Here is a 26,949-nt window from a genome sequence, read left to right on the forward strand (position 1 = left end):
GATACAAGATGACTTGGACAGGATTTGTGATTGGTGTATAGAATGGCAGCTAACTCTAAATATAGATAAATGTAAATTAATGCAGATGAATAGAAAAAGAATCACGTAATGTTTGAATACTCCATTAGTAGTGTAGCGCTTGACACAGTCACGTCGATTAAATATTGGGCGTAACATTGCAAAGCGATATGAAGTGAGACAAGCATGTAATGGCAGTTGTGGGGAAGGCGGATAGTTGTCTTCGGTTCATTGGTGGAATTTTGGGAAGATGGGGTTCATCTGTAAAAGAGACCGCTTATAAAACACTAATACGACCTATTCTTGAGTACTGCTCGAGCGTTTGGGATCCCTATCAGGTCGGATTGAGGGAGGACATAGAAGCAATTCAGAGGCGGGCTGCTAGATTTGTTACTGGTAGGTTTGATCATCACGCGAATGTTACGGAAAAGTTTCAGGAACTCGGGTGGGAATCTCTACAGGAAAGGAGGCGTTCTTTTCGTGAACCGCTACTGAGTAAATTTTGAGAACCAGCATTTGAGGCTGACTGCAGTACAATTTTACTTCCGCCAACTTATATTTCGCGGAAAGACAACAAAGATAAGATAAGAGAGCAAAGGCTCGTACAGAGGCATATAGGCAGTCATTTTTCCCTCGTTCTGTTTGGGAGTGGAACAGGGAGAGAAGATGCTAGTTGTGGTACGAGGTACCCTCCGCCACGCACCGTATGGTGGATTGCAGAGTAGATGTATTTGACAGTGACACACATGCAAAAGTAACTTTTGTCCTTAGCTTCTGTTCATCAGTGTATGCGGGTATGCCGTTCTTCGTTCTATACTGTAAGATATAAGTGGTACGGGGTACGAGCTGCAATTGTGTAGCATTGTATGGGGAGGCAGCTCCCTTGTCCGTGTGGGACACATTGCTCACTGCGCGGCGACCTTGGTGTTCAGTGGTGGGTGGGAGTGCCATTGCGTCTGAGGCGCCGGCGGCCACGGCCAGTGCTGCTGCAGACGGGCGGCGTGGGTGCGTGCGGGCGCAGCCGCCAGCTCGCCGGCTTCTATTATTTTCGGACAAGTGAGGCTGGCGTACTGCCAAGCAGGGGGACGCGCTGCTCCCTTCGCTCATCACCCCGGCCCGCGAGATTCAGGCGTCTGCAAACATATCGTTGCTGAACTCTTCACATTTTACTGCGCTCGTGTGGTCGCTCTTCACAGGCACTCACTAGTGCGGTTTATCGAACAATAATGTCCCTGTCCAAACGCCAATTATGAATAGCAGTCATGTGTGGCGTTCTGTGAAAGAAAAATACACTACTGGCCATTAAAATTGCTACACCAAGAAGAAATGCAAATGATAAACGCGTATTCATTGGACAGATATATTATACTACAACTAGCATGTGATTACATTTTCACGCAATTTGGGTGCATAGATCCTGAGAAATCAGTACCCAGAACAACCACCTCTGGCCGTAATAATGGCGTTGATACGCCTGGGCATTGAGTCAAACAGAGCTTGGATGGCGTGTACAGGTACAGCTGCCCATGCAGGTTCATCACGATACCACAGTTTATCAAGAGTAGTGACTGGCGTATTGTGACGAGCTAGTTGCTCGGCCACCATTGACCAGACGTTTTCAATTGGTGAGAGATCTAGGCAATGTGCTGGCCAGGACAGCAGTCGAACATTTTCTGTATCCAGAAAGTCCTGTACAGGACCTGCAACATGCGGTCGTGCATTATCTTGCTGTAATGTAGAGTTTCGCAGGGATCGAATAAAGGGTAGAGCCTCGGGTCGTAACACATCTGAAATGTAACGTCCAGTGTTCAAAGTGCCGTCAATGCGAACAAGAGGTGACCGAGACGTGTAACCAATGGCACCCCATACCAACACGCCGGGTGATACGCCAGTATGGCGATGACGAATACACACTTCCAATGTGCGTTCACCGCGATGTCGCCTAACACGGATCCGACCAAGCTGTAAACAGAACCTGGATTCATCCGAAAAAATGACATTTCGCCATTCGTGCACCCAGGTTCGTCGTTGAGTACATCATCGCAGGCGCTCCTGTCTGTGATGCAGCGTCAAGGGTAACCTCAGCCGTGGTTTCCGAGCTGATAGTCCATGCTGCTGCAAACGTCGTCGAACTGTTCGTGCAGATGGTTGTTGTCTTGCAATCGTCCCCATCTGTTGACTCAGGGATCCAAACGTGGCTGCACGATCTGTTACAGCCGTGTGGAGAAGATGCCTGTCATCTCGACTGCTAGTGATACGAGGCCGTTGGGATCCAGCACGGTGTTCCGTATTACCCTTCTGAACCCACCGATTCCATATTCTGCTAACAGTCATTGGATCTCGACCAACGCGAGCAGCAATGTCGCGATACGATAAACCACAATCGCGATAGGCTACAATCCGGCCTTTATCAAAGTCGGGAACGTGATGGTACGCATTTCTCCTCCTTACACGAGGCATCACAACAACGTTTCACCAAGCAACGCCGCTCAACTTAAGTTTGTGTATGAGAAATCGGTTGGAAACTTTCCTCATGTAAGCACGTTGTAGGTGTCGCCACCGGCGCCAACCTTGTGTGAGTGCTCCGAAAAGCTAAACATTTGCATATCACAGCATCTTCTTCCTGTCGGTTAAATTTCGCGTCTGTAGCACGTCATTTTCGTGGTGTAGCAATTTTAGTGGCCAGTAGTGTATACTGACGGAGAGAAAATCGCGACACCAAAAAGTTATTAATGTAGAGTAATGAAATATCGGAAATACATTTGTCTAGGTGACATATGTAAGTGATTAGTATTGCAAGATATGGCTAGATATAAGCCATTGCAGATGTGAAACGCTGGTACATTAATAACCGGTGTAGCCCCCATAATGTTGAATGCAAGCGTGAAAACCAGCATGCATTTTATTTCACAGGCGCCGGAGTCAGTTTGTGGTATCGAGTTCCATGTCTGATGCACTTGGTCGGTCAGTACAGGATCGGTTAACGCTGTTTGTGTATGACGCTGGAGTTGTCGTCCGATGATGTCCCATAAGTTCTCGATTCGAGACAGATCTGGTGATCTAACAGGCCCAGGCAAAATGTCGACACTCTGCAGAACACGTAAGTTTACAACAGCGGTATGTCGGTGAGGGTTATCCTGTTGGAAAACATTCCCGGAATGCTGTTCATGAATGGCGGCACAGCAGGTCAAATCACCAGATTGACGTACAAATTTTGTCAGGTTGCGTGGGATAATCATGCTCCTTCTGACAGACGAAATCGCACCACAGGTGTAGGTCCAGTGCGTCTAGCACTCAGACAGGATGATTCCTGGTCCTCAATTGCTTTCCTTCGAAACAGCACATGGCTATCACCGGCACCAAGGCTGAAACAGCTTTCAGCAGAAAACACAAGAGACCTCCACCCTGAGCCGGCCGCTGTGGCCGAGCGGTTCTAGGCGCTTTAGTCAGGAACCGCGCTGCTGCTACGGTCGCAGTTTCGAATCCTGCCTCGGGCATGGATGTGTGTGATGTCCTTAGGTTAGTTATGTTTAAGTAGTGCTAAGTCTAGGGGACTGATGACCTCAGATGTAAAGTCCCATAGTGCTTAGAGCCATTTGAACCATTTGAACCTCGATCCTGCCTTCCGATGAGCTCTCGCTTGACGTCATCGAATTCGCAAATTGCGGTGGTTTGGGGTCAGTGGAAAGCCCACTACAGGTCGTCTGGCGTTGACCTATCCTTGAAGTAACCGATTTTTTATAGTTCACCGTGTCACGGTGGTGCTAACTGCTATTCAGATTGCTGCTACAGATGCAGTACGATGCCTCAGAGCCATATGCCGAACACTATGGTATGCCTTCCCGGTAGTGCCATATGGCCGTCCGGAGCCCGGTTTTCTTGCGATCCCTCACTCTCGTGGCCACGACTGCCAGCAGTCATGTACAGTGGCTACATTGCTGCCAAGTCTTTCGGCAATATCGCAGAAGGAACATCTAGCTTATCATAGCCCTATTACAGGACCTCGTCAAAACTCAGTGAGGTGTTGATCATGGCTTCATTGTCGCCTTGAAGGTATTCTTGACCACCATCACCTCCCCACATCCAATCTCAAACGTAACTAACGTCACAACTGTTCCAGCGTGTATTTAAAGCTAACCTGATTTACGTCATCATAGGGGCGCTACTAGTGCTACTCATAGGAACTGGCGCGAAATTTGAATAAACATTATCTCGCAGATGTAGAAACATGCTTACCAACTTTCGTTTATCGATAACAGTGTGGCCAATTTAACATTTTTACACAATACTGTAACAAACATTCGTAGGATATATATTTTTTGAACAATATCTTACAGGTTTTCTGTTGAAAAGAACTGCAAAAAAGAAAATGACGTGCTGCGAAATTCTGCGGTTCCTCTTTGTTTTTCATTGCTCGCAGCTCTTTTCAACTGGTATAGCATGGCATTAAAACCATTAAACGAATATTTGTCCCATATATATTTTTAACAGAAATACTGTTGGCAACAGTGTGCTCTTTTGTTTTCTTCCTTGCATTCGGTTTTAACTGAAAAGCCGTATGACAGAATAGTTGTATTTATGGCTTTTTGGATTGTGATTAGAATACTACTACGCAATCTGAATCTTCTGAAACTTAGCCGTCTGCAGACTGAAGCCACGTGAAACAATGTGAGTGAAGGTGCTATCCTCACAGATCTATAATTGGAGAGGTCTCTGCCGTACCCAATACACCAATCATTCCAACCGATGTACTCATTCAGTTGAAGCGAAGCAGGGTTTCGTTTGTACTAACAATAAATAATGCTCAAGGCAGTGACAGATGCAGAAAAGCCTCAAGGAGGGGCCGCTAAAGATATCTTAAGCTACCTTTACTTTTACCGTAATAATTTTTTATCACTCTCATTTTGACTAATCTTCACACTTGCACTTCCTACAACTTGGACTTTTTACTTATTCATTCTTCAGTCTTAACATTTCTGCTTCTGAATGTAAATTAGCTTCCTATTCGGCGAATAGTCCGTTCGTATAACGCTACGTATCGAAGGTTCTTTGTACAAGAAAACAGCAGAATATTCGTGACTTTTCTCGAACAAATGCCAGACAGAGGTGACTGGGATCTTGTCAGACTCTGCACTGGTCGTCTGATAGTCGAGTTCAGGATGAGCAAGAGAGCTATATCATCTCATTTCATCGCAGCAAGATCACACGCGTCCGAAACATGGGAACTCCATCTTGAAGGCAGAGCAGACACTGGAACTTCCAAGAGTCTAACAAGGCAACATTCCCAAGCATCAATCAACGATCTTGATGAGACTTGGTTGGTGTGCGGACGGAGAAAATAAAGCAATGCGTACTTTTTTACCCAATTTCGCTTTTAAATGGTACAACACACCCGAAAAGGTATCCTGGTATATTAGATTCGGAGGTAATATCTTCTAAAGGATGATGTATAAAAAATGTCTGATACAAAAGTTGGTATGTAATTAATGTTATTGAAAACTGTATAATCGAATATTGTAATAGTTTGAAATTTTGCAAAATACACCATCACCATTAGTTAATCTTGAAAAATGTTATTTCAGAAACCAACTTTATTGCACATGGATGTATGTGCCTTGAAAGCTTCTTTAATTTATGTTGTAACAAAAATATTCATTTTCCAAAATAAATTAATAATAGTGTGGTACTTTGCAAAGTTTAAAATTATTAAACAAGTTGGTTACACAGTTCTCAAGAACATTAATCATTTGACAACTTTTATATTAGGAGCATTTTTCGTATATCATCGTTTAGAAGATCTTCCCTGCAAGTCTAATATACCAAATTACGTTTCGGGGCGTGTTTTACCCCTCAAAAATGAAGCCGGGCGCAAACAAAAACATACGTATTGCATTATTTTGTCTTTTCTACACACCCGCCAAGTTTCATTAAGATCGTTTATCGACACTTGGGAACGTTCCCTTGTCTCAACAGTCTACGAATGTCCATAAAGTCCTGCTATCACTTCAAAAAATCATCATTTGGATACTATTAGACACAGAGCATCGCGTTTTGCTGCAAAACGTTTAGCACCTCTCAAAGTATTTTTCTGTTCTGCCAGAACTTCAGTGTGTGATCCACTTGTCGCTCGCGGAACCTCAAGGCGATATTCGAGTTCTGCCTCTATATAGGTCAGCATTGAGGTGCCAACTGCTCTCGTTGCTGCCTTTGTACATGGACGAAGGGTAGCAGTGTTATTCACTGATGTTATGCACACACAATCCTTAACGTAACCTCCAAAATAGAAGACTGCTTGAGTGACGTCATGAGAGCGCGAAGGCCATGAGTTGTGACGATCACGATACGTCCACCCCACGGGAACTGGGTTCAAATGGCTCTGAGCACTATGGGACTTAACTACTGAGGTCAGCAGTCCCCTAGAACTTAGAACTACTTAAACCTAACTAACCTAAGGACATCACACACATCCATGCCCGAGGCAGGATTCGAACCTGCGACCGTAGCGGTCACGCGGTTCCAAACTGACGCGCTTAGAACCGCACGGCCACACCGGCCGGCCCCCACGGGAACTCTGTCATTCAATTGTGGAAATGTAGAGGTGCACCATCATGATTATGGACAGCTACAGGTCTTCTGTCTGTGATAGCTGGAACTACTCTGACATGTCCAGGTAAACATTTCCCGTTATGATTTTCTCTGCGAAGAAAAATGAGCCTATCTTTGATTAGGTCACAACAAACTTTAAGCTTCACGCTATCACAGATGTGTTCACGTGTATTATGTGGGCGTTTGGAGCCCTAAATCCTAATGGTGTGGTTATTCCAGGAACGTGGAACGTTGCTTCATCTGAAAATAGGTACATTTTCGGGTAGTCATTGTCAGTATGAGTCCGTATACCTGCAATACCTGGACCATTTATACTTTTTACGCAAAAAGGTTTAACAACTTATGTAACACTTCACTGACAGTTGATCTTGCTTCCTGTAATTCGCGTGATGTCCGAGAAATTGACCTCTGAAGGCTGTGTTGAAACGCAATATGCTCCCTGTCAACACGTCTTTGAGACACAGGGGGACGCCGACTTCGAAGAAGGCCTTTGACACTGCTTGTCTTTTTAAAGTTTTTGAACCACCCCACTGCGTTTGATTTTGCCAGTGGTTCCCTCCCATACTGAAGTCAATTATTCCGCAGCACCTTTTTCACGGATTCGGCTTTTGCTTGGCAGATAACGCGTTGCGCCTGCTACTGGACTCCCACCATTTTGATGTACCCCAAGTTAAATCTGCAACAAACCAGATAGGACAAAAAGTTGATAGATGTTAAACGTTTTACAACAAACCACGTTTCCCTATCTCCAAGTTATGATTTCTGATGTGATAGTGGTACTTTATGGATACCCTTTGTTTTACTTCAACCTGGACAAAAACGGTGATCTCAGAGGACTGTGACGGGGGACGAAACGTGGGTCCACCATTACACGCCCGAATCGAAGGCCGCATCCATGGAGTGGAAACATACGTCATCAACTGTCTGAAAGAAGTTCAAAAGCACTCCGTCTGCAGGTAAGGTGCTACTCACCGTTTTCTGTGACGCCAAAGGAGTTTTGCTGCTGGACTTTCTGGAGGGTGCAACCATCAGTGCTTGCGCGGCACTGTGCCAGTCTGTCGGAATTGAAAGAGGTGATTCGGAAAAAGCGGCCTGGCCGTCTCAGACCTGGCGTTCTGCTGTTGAATGACAATGAAAGACTACACACGGCAACGGCTACGCAAAACCATATTGCAACTCTTGGTTGCGAGCGCCTACACCATTCGCCTTACAGTCCGGATCTCGCACCAAGTGACTTCCATCTGTGTCCTGCTTTGAAGAAGACTCTCGGTGGAAGGCACTTTGACAGCAATGTTGATGTCAAACAAACCTTTCAACGCTTCTTCCGTATGCAACGCCCTGATTTTTTCCTTGAAGGCTTTTTGAAGCTTATAAAGCGGTATGACAAATGTCTCAATGTACTTGGAAATTCTGCAGAAAAATAAATATATGTCTTATCTTTAATGTCTCATACTCTTTTTTTTTCCTCTCACACACAATTCTGACCACAGTCGACAGGGGCAACTTATTTTCCAACGCCCCCACGTACAATAATAAAGATTGCGTTATTTGATGGTTTTCCGATTTCAAGTGCCAAACGAGTAGTTTTCGTGTTTAGATCAATCCATGCATTCTTGGGGGGCAGCTCGAAAGGGTCATTTGACTTTGAAATCAGTAACAGATCAATGTGACCTAAAGAAATATAATTGAGTGGAAAAAGATAACGGATAATAGATGGGTTGGATGCTCTAAGCATGGAAACTTCTTGCGTGGATTGACAAGCTGGCATAGAAGTTAGTACACGTGGATGCTACGTTGGAAGTGCGTCGAAAACCACTTGTCAACAGAGCAGCATTCTAGCAGTGGTGGGGGTATTCTTATGTGGAATATGTTTACGTGGCGTAACATGATTTTTATCATCTTTTCTCACCGGCGAAAGGTAGAGGAATGTACTTCCTGATCATCCGTTTGTTCGCCTACAGAACCTCATAGAACACATACATACACCGTCCGTCCAAAAAGTTCCGTGACTGATTTTATTCCTGGCGTACAAAAGACGTCAGCACAGTAACAACGCTGGCTGCTTGAAGTAGCAACTGTAAACAACAGATGTGCATTCAAAATGGGTTCAAATGGCTCTGAGCACTATGGGACTCAACTGCTGAGGTCATTAGTCCCCTAGAACTTAGAACTAGTTAAACCTAACTAACCTAAGGACATCACAAACATCCATGCCCGAGGCAGGATTCGAACCTGCGACCGTAGCGGTCTTGCGGTTCCAGACTGCAGCGCCTTTAACCGCACGGCCACTTCGGCCGGCAGATGTGCATTCGACCAGTCAGTTGTGAGGAGGCAGTTTTAACCCAATCGCATCAAACGACGAGCTGCAGTCGCTTGAAGTTGCTATGGCAGTTAAATCGTACAACGATCTGAGCTCTAAAATCCACGTTTCACTATACGAATGCATGGAGTTCACTTTATAGCTAATAGGCGACCCTTCAGTGTATTCTAAAACGAAGCACAGGTCATAACGAGTGACGAGACTGTGTGTAATCAGTATGTACCTATCAAAAAACGACGAAGTGCAGAAGTTCACACGAAGGATCAACGCTCCACTCGGTCTAAGACGTTTAGCCTGACCGGGCTGCCTCCAATCACGTCTCCGACGGTTGTCTGGTTGAAGGCATATGCGACACTCATCGGTGAAGAGAACGTGATGCCAATCCTGAGTGGTCAATTGGGCATGTTGTTGGGCCCATCTGTACTGCGCTGCATGGTGTCGTGGTTGCAAAGGTGGACCTTTCCATGGACGTCGGGAGTGAAGTTGCACGTCTTGCAGCCTATTGCGCACAGTCTGAGTCGTAACACGAAGTCCTGTGAATGCACGAAAAGCATTATTCAACATGGGCGTTGCTGTCAGGGTTCCTACAAGCCACAATCCGTAGGTAGTGGTCATCCACTGCCGTAGTAGCCCTTGTGAGGCCTGAGCGAGGCATATCATCGACAGTTCCTGTCTCTCTGTATCTCCCCTATGTCAGAACAACATCGCTTTGGTTCAATCCGAGACGCCTGGACACTTTCCTTGTTGAGAGCCCTTCCTGGCACAAAGTAACAATGTGGACACGATCGAACCGCGGTATTGACCGTCTAGGTATGGTTGAACTACGGACAACACGAGACGTGTACCTCCTTTCTGGTGGAATGACTGGAACTGATCGGCTGTCGGACCCCCTGCGTCTAATGCATGGTTGTTTACATCTCTGGACTGGTTTAGTGACATCTCTGAACAGTTAAAGAGACGTTGTCTATGATACAATATCCACAGCCAACGGCTATCTTCAGGAGTTCTGGGGAACCGGGGTCATGCAAAACTTTTTTTGATGTGTGTATTAGTAGTACATGGTACCCTCCGGCATGCTTGCGCGATTTGTATGTAGATGAATCTCTTCGGGACATTCGCCTCAGAGCTGTTATAGAGATTCGTGGGGCGGTAGAGTGATCTAGTCGACTCGTCAGTGGCGCTGCTGAGTGTGTCCTACGACTTACACATCTCTGACAGTGGGTTACATACAATACTGGCGACTACTCTGACAGACAGTAAAACTTTGAAACATATGTTCAAAAACGGTTCAAAATGGCTCTGAGCACTATGGGACTTAACTTCTGAGGTTATCAGTCCCATAGAACTCAGAACTACTTAAATCTAACTAACCTAAGGACATCACACACATCCATGCCCGAGGCAGGATTAGAACCTGCGACCGTAGCGGTCGCGCGGCTCCAGACTGTAGCGCCTAGAACCGCTCGGCCACCCCGGCCAGCGAAACATGTGTCTATTTTGTATAATTTGTAAATAAATAGTTGCCACTACTGAAGTTCCAACCCTCGTGTATGTGTGTGTGTGTGTGTGTGTGTGTGTGTGTGTGTGTGTGTGTGTGTAGAGAGAGAGAGAGAGAGAGAGAGAGAGAGAGAGAGAGAGAGAGAGAGAGGCCAAGGTACGATTACAGTTAGCAAGCTCAAATGGACTTAGGGCGCAGCAGTTTCACAGAAACGAAGAGGCTTGCACAAGTCAGACCACCGTGGAGAGCTGCATCAACCAGTCTTCGGAGTGGAGGCCACAAAAACAACAATAATGCAATGAATAGAAAATCACATGTGAGGAACTAGGAGCATTGTCAACTCACTTAGTTCTATCGAACTGATTAAAACAGTACAGTGCGGTGAATGAGAAGGTGTAAGAATCAGTGAGTACACATTCTCTGCAGAAGGGGAGCGCTTTGCATATGTTTGTGCAGCACGCATCGGAATCCGGGTTGTCCGCGGGAATTCGTGCTCTGGGCGATCTTGAACAGGTGCGCAGAAACGCACCCAGGCATACGAAATAGTGATTAACCAGTCATGTTTATTCATAAGTATGGTCACGATTACGTAATTCAGTGTAACATACACAGGACGCTTGTCTGTGGGGCCTAACTTTGCATAAATACGCAACTACGTAAATTCAACCTGTTGCCTCTGTCGATATTGTGGTATTTCCTCTCTAGTAGCTATTTCCACTCATGACGCTGTCTTCATTGCAACATATTCCTCCTTGTAACTACCCATGTTCATGCATTTTTCTGCTCATTGCTTGTCACTTTACATCTACAGTTTGTTTCAAAACAATGAACTTATTTTAACAATTTATATTCGTTAATTCTAACGTGTTATAAAACGGGACCAAACTGGAAAATGTTAACGAAACTCTAATATTTTTGCTACATCATTATAAATGCTCTTTGAGTCCAGCACTAGCTGTACGGGCAGTATCAAGACGAAAACAGAGTTCATCATACACTTTACATAAGACCAATAAACCCACCATTTGATTGTTTAACGAATAGATTTCAGTGTATAAAACGTCATATCTACCGAATTATATGTCGTATGACTATATGATTTTCCTGATACATTCAGTGATTATATGAGAAGTCTGTCTGCGAAATTTGTTGCGTATAGAGTTAGTAGCAAAAAAATAATAAATTGAAACGTCATGTCCGACACTGAGGTTATATTGCATTAACTGCGAAAATGTAGTAAGAGATAAACTTTTTTTCTTCCAATATTTTGACCGGGTGTCAGCGAGAAAACATTTCAAGTAGGTTAGAAATTATGTGCAAACCTTGTTTGAAGTGGCCAATTGCTCTCATTCTCAAAAACTGGATGAATATAATCTGGATAATTTGGACGCCAAGAGTTATGCTGGCTCAAGACACACGCACATTCTGCAACTTTAATACTCTCCTTATTGTGTTGAGCCTTTAAAATAAGAGAATACCTCTTAATGAGTAAATTATGTCAGCAATTTAAAATTTATAAATTTGGTAAATAATTATATGAAATATTGGAAATGAAATATTTCTTTTCTCTCTGACGGTCTCGCAGCGCGTTTTAGGTCGAAGAATGACTATTACATACACCCTTCCAAGCTTTTGTTGCAACTGATACATTATTAATTCGTTATACACCACGACGAGTTCTTTCCCGCAGTTTTTGCCATTTTCAAGTGATCTTGCAATGGCAGTGCAATTTTTTGCAATAGTGTCTTTCTGATTATCTCTCTGTTTTTTTTGCTACTGATGTGATTTTATTTATAGTAGCACTTACATATGTTTGACAGATTTCTCCAGTGATGGTTATATGTTTACAACGAATTTTACTCCGCGGAAAATCAGTGATAATAAGTACATTACAAAGACAGTATTGCTCAAATTTTTCGTTTCTCGTACAAAGATATTTCTTTTGAGTATTCTACTGTTTTCATGTCGTGAAATGTTGAAAATTTATCCTTTTTCTTTCAGGATATCAATAAAGTTTTCTAGATTTTTTTATGTTTCAGTTACGTTTGTTCATTAAGAATGTCGTTTGGATATGCATTTGTAAAGGTGCAAATTTGCGATTCTTCCAGGATATTCAGTGTATGTCCTTTGGGTGCCCTAAGTAGAATTTTTATTGCATTTTCTATTTTTCCTTTGTCTTTTTGGCTTCGTAGTAATATTTCAGATGTAGAATGAATGACTTCATAGTCACGGTGGCGATCCTAGAACCTCATTCTGAGAATTCTACCTGTTTGTCCGATGTGGAATTTGATGCAATCCTCGCAAGAAATTCGAGAAATTTCTGGATTTGAGAAATTAGGTATTTCATATTTTCATGAATGAAGTTTTGTTTTCAAATGATTATTGAGCCAACGGCTTTGCCGCAGTGGTAACACCAATTCTCGTCAGATCACCGCGCTGTCGGGCTGGGCTAGCAATTGTTTGGGTGACCATGCGGTCTGCCGAGCGCTGTTGGCAAGCGGGGTGCGCTCAGGCCTTGTGAAGCAAACTGAGGAGCTGCTTGATTGAGAAGTAGCGGCAGCGGTCTCGTAAACTGACATACGGCCGGGAGAGTGGTGTGCTGACCACATGCCCTTCCATATCCGCATCCAGTGACGCCTGTGGGCTGAGGATGACACGGCGGCCGGTCGGTACCGTTAGGCCCTCATCGCTTGTTCGTGCGGAGTTTAGTTCACTTTTTTAATTATTATTCATCTGAAATGCTTGTTTTACTTTTGTCTTGTTAAATATATTGCTCAGTTTACTTGAAATTTGGACAATGTATGGTGCTGTGGCATAGGTAGAAAACTGAACACTTTTTATTACATGCTTCCCAACCTAATCAGCGCACGCATCCACTCCGTAAGGGGTGTAAGGTCATCCTGATACGTGGATTCATACAATTAAATTCTTTGTAAACTTGACTCGAACGGTAATCACTGCAATAACGTCACACACTGTCTGAATTCGTGAAGTTTCAATTTGATTCCACCTCCCTTCCCGAATGCTTCATTTTTTGTCAGGCAGTGTATTTGAACGATTTTCTGACGGTGCTCGTGCAACCGTAAGTGCGTGCTATGCCAGTTAACTTTATTGCTCATATTAACAGATTCTGCATTGAAAGGTAACGTCTGTACCGCCTTTCATATCCTTTAGGAGAAGAGCTATAGCTGGTTTTCGTCGGTATCGGTTGAAGGTTATACGATACCAGATACCTTTGTGAGGAACTGCAGGTTATCTGCTTGCGCGGCGAGTAGACTACCGTTGTCTCCGATCGAAACCTTGTTGAATGTTCTACACTTTGTCTTCAGGAGAGCGAGGTCGACCTGGGCTTCAGCTTTGCTCAGGTATCTGTCTCCGAAATAGCGATACCAGTTACACATGGCTTTATCAAAGTCTGAACAGTTCCCCTGTTGAGCGGACGCTTGAGAATGAGGTTACAAACACGATCAATGAAGAATGGATTGGCATCCTCAGACAAGAGGTGATATAAATTGCGCGTGACGTAATTATCTTGAACCCAATATATCGATTAGCTGACTAGTGGCGGCATCCATTCTCAGATACTGTTCGGTTTATCTTTATCCTATGTGTAGCGTTATCAGTCAATTTTCTTTCATGACAATAGTGAAATATTGCACAGCGTTTGATTATACTGAAAGATAACGGAAAGCATGTAATATTTCGTTCCACAGGCAAAGTTATTTTAAGAAAACAAAATTTGCAAACACAGTTGTTCAGAGTTAGTCTTCAGATCTGAAACTCTATTCTTACTTTACTTTCCGACAAAAAAAAATGGTTCAAATGGCTCTGAGCACTATGGGACTTAACATCTGAGATCATCAGTCCCCTAGACTTAGAACTACTTAAACCTAACTAACTTAAGGACATCACACACATCCATGCCCGAGGCAGGATTCGAACCTGCGACCGTAGCAGCAGCGCGGTTCCGGACTGAAGCGCCTAGAACCGCTCGGCCACACCGGCCGGCTTACTTTCCGTCTCCGATCGAAAACTCTCTCCCTCTAAAACTGCGCAGCTTTAATGGCCTTGTCATTGCACAAAAATACATCTTCCGCTGTGCAAAGAAAGTCCATCCGTGGAGGACATGACCGGTTTTGAAGACACTCATCATCTGGGAAGGATGGTGACAGTTATTTGCATGTCAATATAAGACTCTATGGGACGGCTTCGGATACATAGCTGTACTAAGGTGGCAACGAACCGAACCAGCCGGCTGGAGTGGCCGAGCGGTTCTAGGCGCTACAGTTTGGAATCGCGCGACCGCTACGGTCGCAGGTTCGACTCGTGCCTCGGGCATGGATGTGTGTGATGTCCTTAGGTTAGTTAGGTTTAAGTAGTTCTAAGTTCTAGGGAACTGATGACCTCAGAAGTTAAGTCCCATAGTGCTCAGAGCCATTTGAAACATTTTTTTGCGGGGGTGGGGGGGCGGGGCACATGAGCAAATGTTCAGTCGATTGTGTTTTCCCACATTCACACTGGTCATCTTCAGCGGAGGCCCACAGAACCATGTTTACTTCGCGTTATGCAGAAGAGGAAACTTAGTAAGAGGCGATGTCACTTTGGAATAAACATCAGTCCAGCTTCCAAAGTGACATCACCTCTTACCAAGTTTCCTCTTCTTCCACAGGATAACCACAGCATTTATGAAAAGACTACGTAACATCAGCATAATCTTATCGTGAAATTGTTTTTGTAATGCCATTTAGCCTGAAGATGAGGTATTCCCTCGAAACATGTAACAAAATAAATAAATAGTGCAACAGTTAACAATGTTTGTGACTAGTAGCGGTAATTTAAAATACTTTTACATATAATCATTGTTGAACATGAAATAAAACGTGGGATGCAAATTCCGAAAAAGTCATTAAGTTTTGGTTATCATCTCGAAAACATCAATCTGCGACCATGAGACTTGTTTATGTTACCAGTAATTCTCCACATATGCACCCTACATCGCCATAGATTTCCCAATGATCGGCGGAGACCTTGCTTGCAGAACTTTCGTTTAGGATATTCAGGAGACGTCCCACCTCGGAAACAATTCTAGAAATGCCTACCACGCAATGGTTCAGTCATCGGAGGAAAGAGGAAGAAGTCTCTGGGTTCCATATCAGCAGAGTAAAGGGGTTTGGGGGGGGGGGGGGGGGGGGAGGAGAAAAATTTAGTAGCTCGAAGAATCAGCATGTGCGACTGTGTTATGTGCAGAATGACGCGGGGTACTGTCGTCGAGCAAGAAAAGTCCCCCTTCGACGCTTCGTCGGCAGCCGACCGTAATCTCGTCAGGAGATTTCGGTAGTACGCTACACTGCGACGGTTTTCGTTTTATGGGCATGATCTGTTAGCATCACACCACAGCAATTCCAAAATACCCTCAGCATCACCTTACGTGATAATAGTTAGTTATTCCGCTTTTTTCGGCGTTGCTGAATCCACATGTTTACACAGCCCGTTTGGAGTCTTTGTTTCGGAATCAGAGTGATACACCAAGCATTCGTGCATGGTGACTAGGTGCCTAAAGAAGACATCTGGAACGCTTCCGCTGCTTCTTCAGTTCGATGAGCTTTTTGAATGAGTGTGAGCAGTCGTTCAAGATGTTGAAAACTGGTCCATGATGACGAATTGTTGGCGCACATTTCTGCCAACCTAGCATTGATTCCCGTTAAGTGCAGAAACCACGAGATACTCCCATTTGATCAGTAAACTGCACAATTATGTTTTGGCTACTCCAGTGATATGCTACGGTACTGTGGTGCGAACATTTCATTATGTGTCAGGTCTGCAGTCATGCAATAAACAAAAAACTAGTTACGTAACTTTATTTTTTCGAGGCGGTAACTAAAGCATTATTACTATCCCTCGTACAAAATTGAAGCTCACTTGATTTCTGTATGTAATTATCTCTATTATTTAAGCTTTTGTCATATCTGTCTACGAGTATTAGAATTCCCGTGTATTAGTCACCTGCCACCAGTTCATTACACCAATTATTCACTGCATTTTCCAACTCTTGCATTACCTCCATATTGTTTCCCTCCCAGCTACTCTTACACCTTCGTGAAAACATGAAAATCGCCTAGAGGGGTCTGGAGTGTCAGGTGGGCAATCGAGATTTTCCCATCCAAATTGATCCAATAAGAATCCGGTTAATTACTTTTTTGTATTTTCTGCTACCAGTCACCTTTATTTCCTTTATGTTTAACTTAACATACTGCAACACTTTTCGGGCGTGTTCTGCTCATCCTCAGGCATTTATACATACAGGAAATTGTTATTGGAAAAATAAATGTCTTAAACTAAATTAACGTAGGACTTTTTGTTTATTATTCGCTGCTGGTGTGCCTGTTGGGGCATTTGGAGGGAGACCGGGGGGAGGGGGGTGGGGGTGGGGGCAGTGGTTGGCCAGAAATTGATGTCCAATGGTATCTTTAGTTGGTGTAGAGCTGTGTCTAGTTGTTTATTATGACTGACACTATAGCCTGTGTGGGATGCAGATAGTTTTCCATCAGTTGTTATGCTGTGAAAATCGTGTTATCCACTTTTTTATTTGGCGGTCGTTCTCTTTCGATTTTGGTGCCAAAAAGCTTCGTTTGCGTCTTTGGTACATTGTCGGATCTGTTGTGAGATATTACACTATTTCATTATTTGTTTTTGCACTGTTATTCGACTTAATTCACTGCTCAAATTTTTTTACGTACATATAGACAATATACACTTAATACAATATGACGTCAATAGGAATCGACTATCTCATTTTACATCGATATTCGCGACGCTGACAGTCTCGTAGTCGTCTGTTTCACATTGGCATCTCTTACATCTACTGCATTACACCTGGCTTAAGACTACTGGGAAATTTTGAGTTCTTGAATTCGGTTACTTGATTAAGAATATTATCTCCATATTTTTTATAATGAATGAAAGTTCATGTCGCTTCTATGATTCGTTTGGTTTTTCCGATTTTGTGCGAAATATCGAGATTATCTTTGATTTTAAAATAGTGGTCTGTGTCCCTAATGTGTGTTGCTGCTGATGATTAGTTACATTTATCTAGTGCGCAACTGACTAAATGTTCTTTAAATCGAATTCTGAAATTAAGTAATTTTGTAAATGCCAGATGCAACAGAGATCTGTATCTGGATGTTTTATATTGTGGATAAGCTTCCTACTTAGGTTGTTGTTGGTGCTGAATATGCAATTTTGTCAAGCAAGGGAAGATAAATATTTATGAAACAAAACTGTAAATCATCTAGGGTAACTCGTTTGTCTCGCACGATTTCTTTCTTCACTTGCCCCTTCGGATCATCTGTTTGGGTCGACTTTCATGAAGTACATTTATTCATTGATTGTTAAACATTTATCACAATTTTGTCCCATTCCTTTCGTTCATTCACGTATCACTGCACATTTCTTTTAGTCGACTTTGATTTGGTGTTTTTGCGTAAGTTAAATAAACACAATAGACACACATAACAAAGAGTTCGGGCACCAATAATACAGGGTGATTCAAAAAGAATACCACAACTTCAAAAATGTGTATTTAATGAAAGAAACATAATATAACCTTCTGTTATACATCTTTACAAAGAGTATTTAAAAAGGTTTTTTTTCACTCAAAAACAAGTTCCGAGATGTTCAATCTGGCCCCCTCCAGACACTCGAGCAATATCAACCCGATACTCAAACTCGTTCCACACTCTCTGTAGCATATCTGGCGTAACAGTTTGGATAGCTGCTGTTATTTCTCGTTTCAAATCATCAATGGTGGCTGGGAGAGGTGGCCAAAACACCATATCCTTAACATACCCCGTAAGAAAAAATCGCAGGGGGTAAGATCAGAGCTTCTTGGAGGCCAGTGATGAAGTGCTCTGTCACGGGCTGCCTGGCGGCCGATCCATCGCCTCGGGTAGTTGACGTTCAGGTAGTTACGGACAGATAAGTGCCAATGTGGTGGCGCTCCATCCTGCTGAAATATGAATTGTTGTGCTTCTTGTTCGAGCTGAGGGAACAGCCAATTCTCTAACATCTCCAGATACTGTAGTCCAGTTACAGTAGCACCTTCGAAGAAAAAGGGACCAAATACTTTATTGGCTGAAATGGCACAGAAAATGTTCACCTTAGGCGAGTCACGTTCATACTGAGTTGTTTCCCGCGGATTCTCAGTGCCCCATATACAGACATTGTGACGGTTGACTTTCCCGTTAGTGTGGAAAGTTGCTTCATCACTAAAAACAATCTTTGAAACGAAAGATTCATCTGTTTCCATTTGAGCAAGGATAAAATCACAGAAATCGATTCTTTTAATCTTATCAGCTGCAGACAGTGCTTGAACCAATTTCAGACGATAAGGTTTCATAACTAACCTTTTTCGTAGGACTCTCCATACAGTTGATTGTGGAATTTGCAGCTCTCTGCTAGCTCTGCGAGTCGATTTTCCTGGGTTGCGAACAAATGCTTGCTGGATGTGTGCTACATTTTCATCACTCGTTCTCGGCCGTCCAGAACTTTTCCCTTTGCACAAACACCCATTCTCTGTAAACTGTTTATACCAACGTTTAATACACCACCTATCAGGAGGTTTAACACCATACTTCGTTCGAAATGCACGCTGAACAACTGTCGCCGATTCACTTCTGCCGTACTCAATAACACAAACAGCTTTCTGTTGAGCGGTCGCCATCTTAGCATCAACTGACGCTGACGCCTAGTCAACAGCGCCTCAAGCGAACAAACGTACAACTAAATGAAACTTTATAGCTCCCTTAATTCGCCGACAGATAGTGCTTAGCTCTGCCTTCTGTCGTTGCAGAGTTTTAAATTCCTAAAGTTGTGGTATTCTTTTTGAATCACCGTGTATATTCTCCTTCACTATTTACAATAGTCTGCCGAAGCTGGGGTAACTTTTAGATTCCGCGACTGTAGTAATCAAATCGTTTTGAGGCCAAGATATCGCCAAGCCATGTTCGGAGCGCATTTTCATCCGGAAAGAACGTTCCTTGAAGGTTGTGAATAAGGTGGGTGCGGGATGACTTCCCAACACAACTCCTGTATACTGTTTTTTATCAGTCTAGCAGAACGCAGGCGGCTGTTATCGTGGAGTGGCATCACTTCATGCAGTCTCCCTGGTCGTTGCTGTTGGACTGCGTCTGCCAGACGGCTCAGTTGTTGACAATAAACGTCAGCAGTGATGGTTACAAATCCGGGAAGTAATTTGTAGTGCACAACAGCCTCGCTGTTCCACCATATTCGTAACATCTTTTGTGGACGCGAGCAGGTATGTGTACGAGGAGTTGCTGCTTTGTTTGTGCTCAACCATTCCTTTATTTTCCTTATGTTTGCATGATGTCACCAGTGACGATACAGGACTGGAATGGTCGGGTTTGTTCACGAGACAATTGATGATGAGCAAGCAAGATGCACAAATGGCCAACCGCTGATTTTTGTGATTTTGGCTTAGAGCATTGGCTCAAATGGCTCTGAGCACTATGGGACTCAACTGCTGTTGTCATCAGTCCCCTAGAACTTAGACCTACTTAAACCTAACTTACCTAAGGACATCACACACATCCATGCCCGAGGCAGGATTCGAACCTGCGACTGTAGCAGGCGCACGGTTCCGGACTGCGCGCCTAGAACCACGAGACCACCGCGGCCGGCGCTTAGAGCATTCATACACCCGATTTTTCAACTTTGCCTATTGCATGCAAATGTCGCAAGGTGATGGAATGATCACAATTCATCACATTTGCCATTTCTGAGTACACTGACGTGGTGGATCAATACGTTTAAACAATCTTCATCGAACTCCGAAGTTGTTCCTGAATGTGGAGAGTCACTAATATCAAAACGATCCTATTTAAAACGAGAAAACCAATTTCTGCCGTGCTCTGTCCAATAGCATTATCTCCAGACACGGCGCAACTGTTTCCGGCTGTCTCTGCTGCTGTCATTCCTCTTATGAACTCAAACAGAAGAATATGTCGGAAACGTTCCGATTTCTCGACTTGGCACTCTATCTTCTAGCTTCCACAGCTCCCCTCACTACCTCCAAATGACAAAATGACCACATGTAAACTCAAATACCAACAGAGAACTACAAGTAAAAATAAAAATCTATAAAGAAACCCTTAGCAATCGATATACAAGCATATAAAACAAAAACAAAACAAACTTACGCATCAACCTAAAACTTTAAGTCCCTGCATAGTTTTTAAGAACTCAGTAGGGCGTTTTATTTTCTTTAGTTGATTGTAATAAAGCAGTTCACCCAGTTGTGCGTAATGCATTTTAGAGTGTTTCATGTTTTTCTTAACTCTGTTTATTCACAAGTTCGTACGCAGAATGCAGTTTAAGTTCCGTCACCTGAAAGTAGCTATCGAAAACCGTAAGTACGTTCCAAGGTAATCCAAGCTAGCGACACTTAAAGTGACACTGGAGCGGACACAGGTGAACGGAAGTGATCAATATTTTCTGTTCCTAAATCGATGAGAGCAGTATCTGTGTATGGAAGCTTTCTCTTACAAGTACTGTGTACTCAGGAAGGAAACTTACTAAATTGAAACAATGTCCGAGCGGCTCTATGTACCCTATGTGATCAAAAGTATTCGGACACCCACAAAAACATACGTTTTTCATATTAGGTGCATTGCGCTGCCACCTACTGCCAGGTACTCCATATCAGCGACCTCAGTAGTCATTAGACATCGTGAGAGACAGAACGGGGCGCTCCGTGGAACTCACGGACTTCGAACGTGGTCAGGTGATTGGGTGTCATTTGTGTCATACGTGTGCACGCGAAGTTTCCACGCTGCTACTCATCCCTAGGTCCACAGTTTCCGATGTGATGAAGTGGAAACGTGAAGGGATACGTGCAGCACAAAAGCGTACAGGCCGACCTCGTCTGTTGACTGACAGAGACCACCGACAGTTGAACAGGATGGTAATGTGTAATAGGCTGACATCCATCTAGACCGTCACGCAGGAATTGCAAACTGCATCAGGATCTGTTGTGACTTGGCAAGACAGCCAAGCCACTAGGAGGAAACCGAAAGGCACGCGTTTAAGCTCACGCAGGCTGGCGTGAGGTCTGGAACAGGTAAAGTAATTGAGACTAGAAAATAAAGTACGTAGCTGCGGGAATACTTAACTTTAATCCATAATTGGTGAACATCGGTCTGACGGTACATGCATCACAAGATAAATAGCAAATGATAATGGCGCCTTGCTAGATCGTAGCAAATGACGTAGCTGAAGGCTATGCTAACTATCGTCTCGGCAAATGAGAGCGTAATTTGTCAGTGAACCATCGCTAGCAAAGTCGGCTGTACAACTGGGGCGAGTGCTAGGAAGTCTCTCTAGACCTGCCGTGTGGCGGCGCTCGGTCTGCAATCACTGACAGTGGCGACACGCGGGTCCGACGTATACTAACGGACCGCGGCCGATTTAAAGGCTACCACCTAGCAAGTGTGGTGTCTGGCGGTGACACCACAGGATCCACTGCAAGTACTATGACAGCTAGGCGCGAGGTGAGAAAACTTGGATTTCATGGTCGAGCGGCTGTTCATAAGCTACACAACACGCCGGTAAATGCCAAACGACGCCTCACTTTGTGTAAGGAGCGTAAACATTGGACAGCTGAACAGTGAAAAACGTTGTGAGGAGTGACGAATCACGGTAAACGATGTGGCGATCCGATGGCAGGATGTGGGTATGGCGAAGGCCAGTGAACGACGTCTGCTAGTGTGTGTACTGCCAACAGTAAAATTCGGAGGCGGCTGTGTTATGGTGCAGTCGTGTTTTTCATGGAGGGGGCTTACACCCCTTGTTTTGCGTGACCTGTCACAGCACATGCCTACATTGACATTTTGCCGCTTTATAAAGCCCGTTGGCGGATGTATCTGCCGAAACTATTTGCGATCACGTGCCTGACGTATCAAAGTAGTTCCTGGGCTAGCTGCGGCCTCTGGTGAAGCTGTTCTACAGGCTCCGCGAACGGGTAGCGGTCCCTGGCGGCCGTTGGTGGAGACCTGGTGGTGTGTTGTGTTGTGGCCGCCGGGAAGTCCTTGTTTTGACAACACAGACGACGTAGGTTTTCCTGGTAAATATACACCCTGATAAGCAGGCATCCCATGATCGTTTGATTTGAACTGGGATGCCGATGCAGTAGGCGCTACGCTGTCCAGAGTGTGTGACCACAGCAATCAGCTTGTTCTTTAACATTAATTCCTGAGCGACCACGGACCCAGTGCAGATTTGCCCTGTTGCTTTCCCCTTTTCTCCCAAGTACTTCATGACATTTCGCAACGGTCTTTCATCTCGTTCCAGAGGTTGACAGAGATTTCAGAGCTGCTTGTCTGTCTGATAAATGCAGAAGCTACGATTCTTTTAGCACCAACGCAAAAGGCAGTCCCTTGGGGCAACCTAATAAACGAGGACGGGGAAGGAAATCGGCCATGAGTTTTTCAAAGGAACCGTCCCGTCATTTCCCTAAGCGATTTAGTAAAACTGTGAAAAACCGTAAATTTGAATTGTCAGGATCCCAAAAGTCTACGACCCAGATTCACGCAGTTTTGCGAAAATCTATAATACAGCGTTATAGCTGACCGCTACACTTTGTTTAAGGACAATTTCCTGAAACCCAGAAAACATGGAATTTGACGAATTTCTGTAGCTAATCAGTAAATTTAATAGAGAAATATCTCTCATAATGATTTCTTTGTATTGTCTCTATGGTGTTAACCTAATCCATGTTTTGTTATTTTCAGTTCTTTCCTGTATAAATTATAATAAAATATTAAAAATTAATGATTTTTTTTTTCAGGAAACAGAAGAACGCACAACCACAATGATCAAAGTGGACGAGGAGGATCCTATAGGAGGTGAGTGACATGACTTGAAAAAGTTCTTGGTTGATCACAGAACGCAGTATTCAAAATTCTTCAGACGTTTTTAAAAGGTAAAATAAAAATTTGGGGTGATTCAGCTGGCCCTACGTATCGGCTTATTTGCTTCCTTCAAAAAGTGCTCGTGAGATTTTCATAGTCTCTAGCTCGCTACGTACAAACTATTAGACTGAACATTACCTTTTTGTAGGATGGTTAATGAAGTTAAATTTTGTGCTGCAGTGCGTTTTCGCTGGAGGCCACAGTTTTCGATTCATTTAAAAAAAAAAAAAGAGTTTGAAGGTCACTATTATTCATTTTTCTTGAATTATTCTAAAACCACGGTCTTTAGCGAAAACCTATCTCAGGACAAAATTTAACTACATTAAATTCCCCACAAAAAGGTTCTGTTTACATTTTCTGTAGGACGATTAATCTGCGCAGAACAAGCGAGACAATATGCAAATTTCGCGTTTGGTTTTTCAAGGCGTTGCAGGTTACCTAAAATTAATAGGTAGGGGCAGCTCAATCAACTTGCATATGCTACATGTGTCTCTTCATGTTTTCGCAGTTATATCTTAATAAACTATATATTTTATCAAGATAGTCGTCACGAACCTTGAAACAGTACCATTACCTTTAACAGCTGGAAGAACCACCGTATGAGACCCTGACGGAGTTATGTGCTGCAGCCCTCTCTGCCATAGACATATTACTCTTTCGCGGGCGAGCTCTCATAACACAAGGGCAGGTTTCATGTCTCATTTCATCTGCTGATTCCGTGAAAAGCGGCCGATCAGTTTCTTGAACAGTGCTGATGACGAATATTTTGAACAGAGTGATTGTGTCACCGAAGTTAGTTTCTTATTGCCTTCAGTGGTCAGTTTGTTTATGGAGGACTTTGAAGAAAAGACATTGCAATTTGTTTGAAACGCATAGTATTTTGGAAATTTATTGACGATTCGTTTATAGTGTGGCCACAATATTTTACAAAAATTGTAGTTTACAAAAATTTTTATAGCATTTAAATTCCACTCACGAAAAAATTCAGTTTAGAATGGAAATTAAGAAGAGAGATGCCTTCCATTTTTTTGATGTTTCGGCGTTCCAATGATGATGTCACCTTAGTACTCGCTCTGTATCGGAAGTTGTCTCGTAGAGTCTTATATTGACATGCAAATAATTGTCACCATCCTTCCCAGGTGATGAGTGTCTTCTAAAACTTGGTTCACAGAATATAGCTGGCGTGAACAGAATGTAGCTGACGTGAACAATCTACAGGATGAGCTTCTACACTCAAAGAGAATTTTCGAAGCAAGTGTGTGTGTCCCATAACAGATATACTAGTCGTTACGAATAAAGGATAAGGTGGACATAAAGAACGAGGAAGAAGGGATACAGAGATCTAAATCCATGGTTTTCTTGCCATGAGTGGGGAACCTATCGTTAAAAGTAGATCACACTCTCACCAGACACAGAGTTAGTCATTTTCCATCCTCCACTGAAGACAGCAGCACTTTTTGGTTCCGTCAAAGTTGACATTATTCTCCATAAGGCCTAGGTTTACAAGATCCCACAGAAATGTGGCCTTTCGTACATCGGGTAGACGACTTGTACAATCCCTGAAAGGTGCATGAAGCCCCATAGATATACTTGGCTTTTACAGCCCATTAAATCGGCTACGGCAGAACATTTTATCAACACGAATCACTCTACGCAGTATTAAAATGTCGAAATTCTATCGTCGACTTCGTTTTTTCGGAACTCAGCGGTCAAAGAAGCAGTTGAAACTCGTCTGGCAAAGAATTTGATTGATAGAAATAGGGTTTCAACCTGGACAAAACATGGATTCCGGCGCTTTCTTTAGTAATCTCGCAAAGACGTCGCTACAATGAATAATACTACAGTCTAACACATTACAGTCGTAACACTCTCTGCTGCGAAATTTGTTACCTCTTGACATCTGGAAGTACACCAGCGCTCCCAGCGGTGAGAAATCAGACATTCACATGCATCGTAAGGATAATGTCTGTTTTTTAATAATTTTTCTACTCGTTTAACGAAATAGTTATTATACACTCACGTCCAGAAAAAAACAAAACACCTTGAACGACTAGGACGTTCATATTCACAAGACATGTACATTAGTATGTTCAGCTGAAATGATTAGCATTTCAATCACAATGGTTCAGCATGTGTCCTTTTGTCTGGTAGGCAGAGGGTCCGTCATAGGCCCTGACAACTTGTTCCATGCGCGATGGCATCAACGAGTATAAGGCGCCAATGGCGTCCTTTGGTACAGCCATCCATGCTGCATTCACCTGATTTCAAAGTTCATCTGTGGTGATTGGCGTTGCGTCAAAGCGCTGGACCCGTCGTTTCACCATATCCTACATATTTTCGATTGGCGACAAGTCTGATGATCTGGCGAGGCAGGGCAAAAGGCTGACATCCTGTGACACCAAGAAGGCACGTGTTTGGGCAGCAATATGTGGTCGTGCATTGTCTTGCTGAAAAAAATGGCGTCTGGTGTGGTGTGCAGAAAGGGTTTGGCTGCAGCTCTCAGGATATCATTCACGTAGGTCACACTGGTCACAGTGCCCTGGACACGCACACACCAACTGTGATTTGTGGTTGTACCCAATAGCATCCCACACCATTAGGCCTTGAGTTGGCGCTGTACGTTGTGAGGTAACGGACGAGTTGTGGCGCCCTGAAAATATTTTAAGTTCGGAGTTGGCGTGGCCGCGCTGGTGCCTCTCGGTGGGCCGCGACTCGTCGGCGGCTGCACAGTGCCGAACGTTAGCCGGAGTCCAGGGACCGCGTGGTTGGGAATCCCATGCTGACGCTGTGTCAATGAAGGAGACATGCTGGCAGTGCCAAAGATGGCGGACTTTCTGAAACCTTAATAGCAGCCATTTCACAATTCGTATAGAAATTAATAGTAGCCAGATGAATCATGATACCTCAAAAAGAAACATGTACCTTACCATTATTTGCACGACGAATCTGTTGCTGTAATCGGATTTTCGATATCTTTATTAGTTTAAAGTTTAGTATCTGACGATAAATTATACAAGTAACATCCAGCAACGAATTTCCAAAATCTAAAGAGTTCATCCGATTATGTCGATCGACATGTCTTTAGAAAGCTATTAGTGTGAACCTAAATTGTTATAAATTGCAGGCATGTAACTTAAATAGTACATGAGTTATTGGAGGTCAAAGTGGCCAACTACTATCGATAGCGTCAGGCCGTAAGTACTCCACAGTTAACACAAAGAAACGGTAGCAGCATGCTTATAAATATATTTACTCATCTATGTCTTTGTCTACATCCGATATATACTATTCATGAAGGAATTGGTTAAATATTTTCTGTGTTTAGAAAGCACAGAAACATTAGGCTACTGGCCTACCTTTTGTTTCTATTCCTTTGATATATGTTTATTTGATTTGTTAATGTATTTAATAATGTGTGTTAGAGCGTGTTTATGGTCCAGCCGTAGAAATATTTATTTAATTTCAAGTTATTTAGATGTAAATCCACTATTTCGAATGCGATTCATTACGTTTCTGAGTGTGCA

The 26,949-nt window shown here is 43.4% G+C and overlaps 1 protein-coding gene across 1 annotated transcript in view; it reads left to right on the forward strand.

The window, feature by feature from the left end:
- Nucleotides 1-26,949, forward strand: part of LOC126412222 (myosin light chain kinase, smooth muscle-like) — a 387,145-nt gene that overhangs the window by 140,041 nt on the left and 220,155 nt on the right. Inside the window, exon 2 of the mRNA XM_050081711.1 lies at nucleotides 23,302-23,359. Within this exon, the coding sequence (XP_049937668.1) occupies nucleotides 23,326-23,359 (34 nt within the window). The 5' untranslated portion in view covers nucleotides 23,302-23,325. The remainder of the gene's footprint in view (nucleotides 1-23,301; nucleotides 23,360-26,949) is intronic.

Source organism: Schistocerca serialis, chromosome 7 (assembly GCF_023864345.2).
Source record: "Schistocerca serialis cubense isolate TAMUIC-IGC-003099 chromosome 7, iqSchSeri2.2, whole genome shotgun sequence".
NCBI classification, from domain to species: domain Eukaryota; kingdom Metazoa; phylum Arthropoda; class Insecta; order Orthoptera; family Acrididae; genus Schistocerca; species Schistocerca serialis.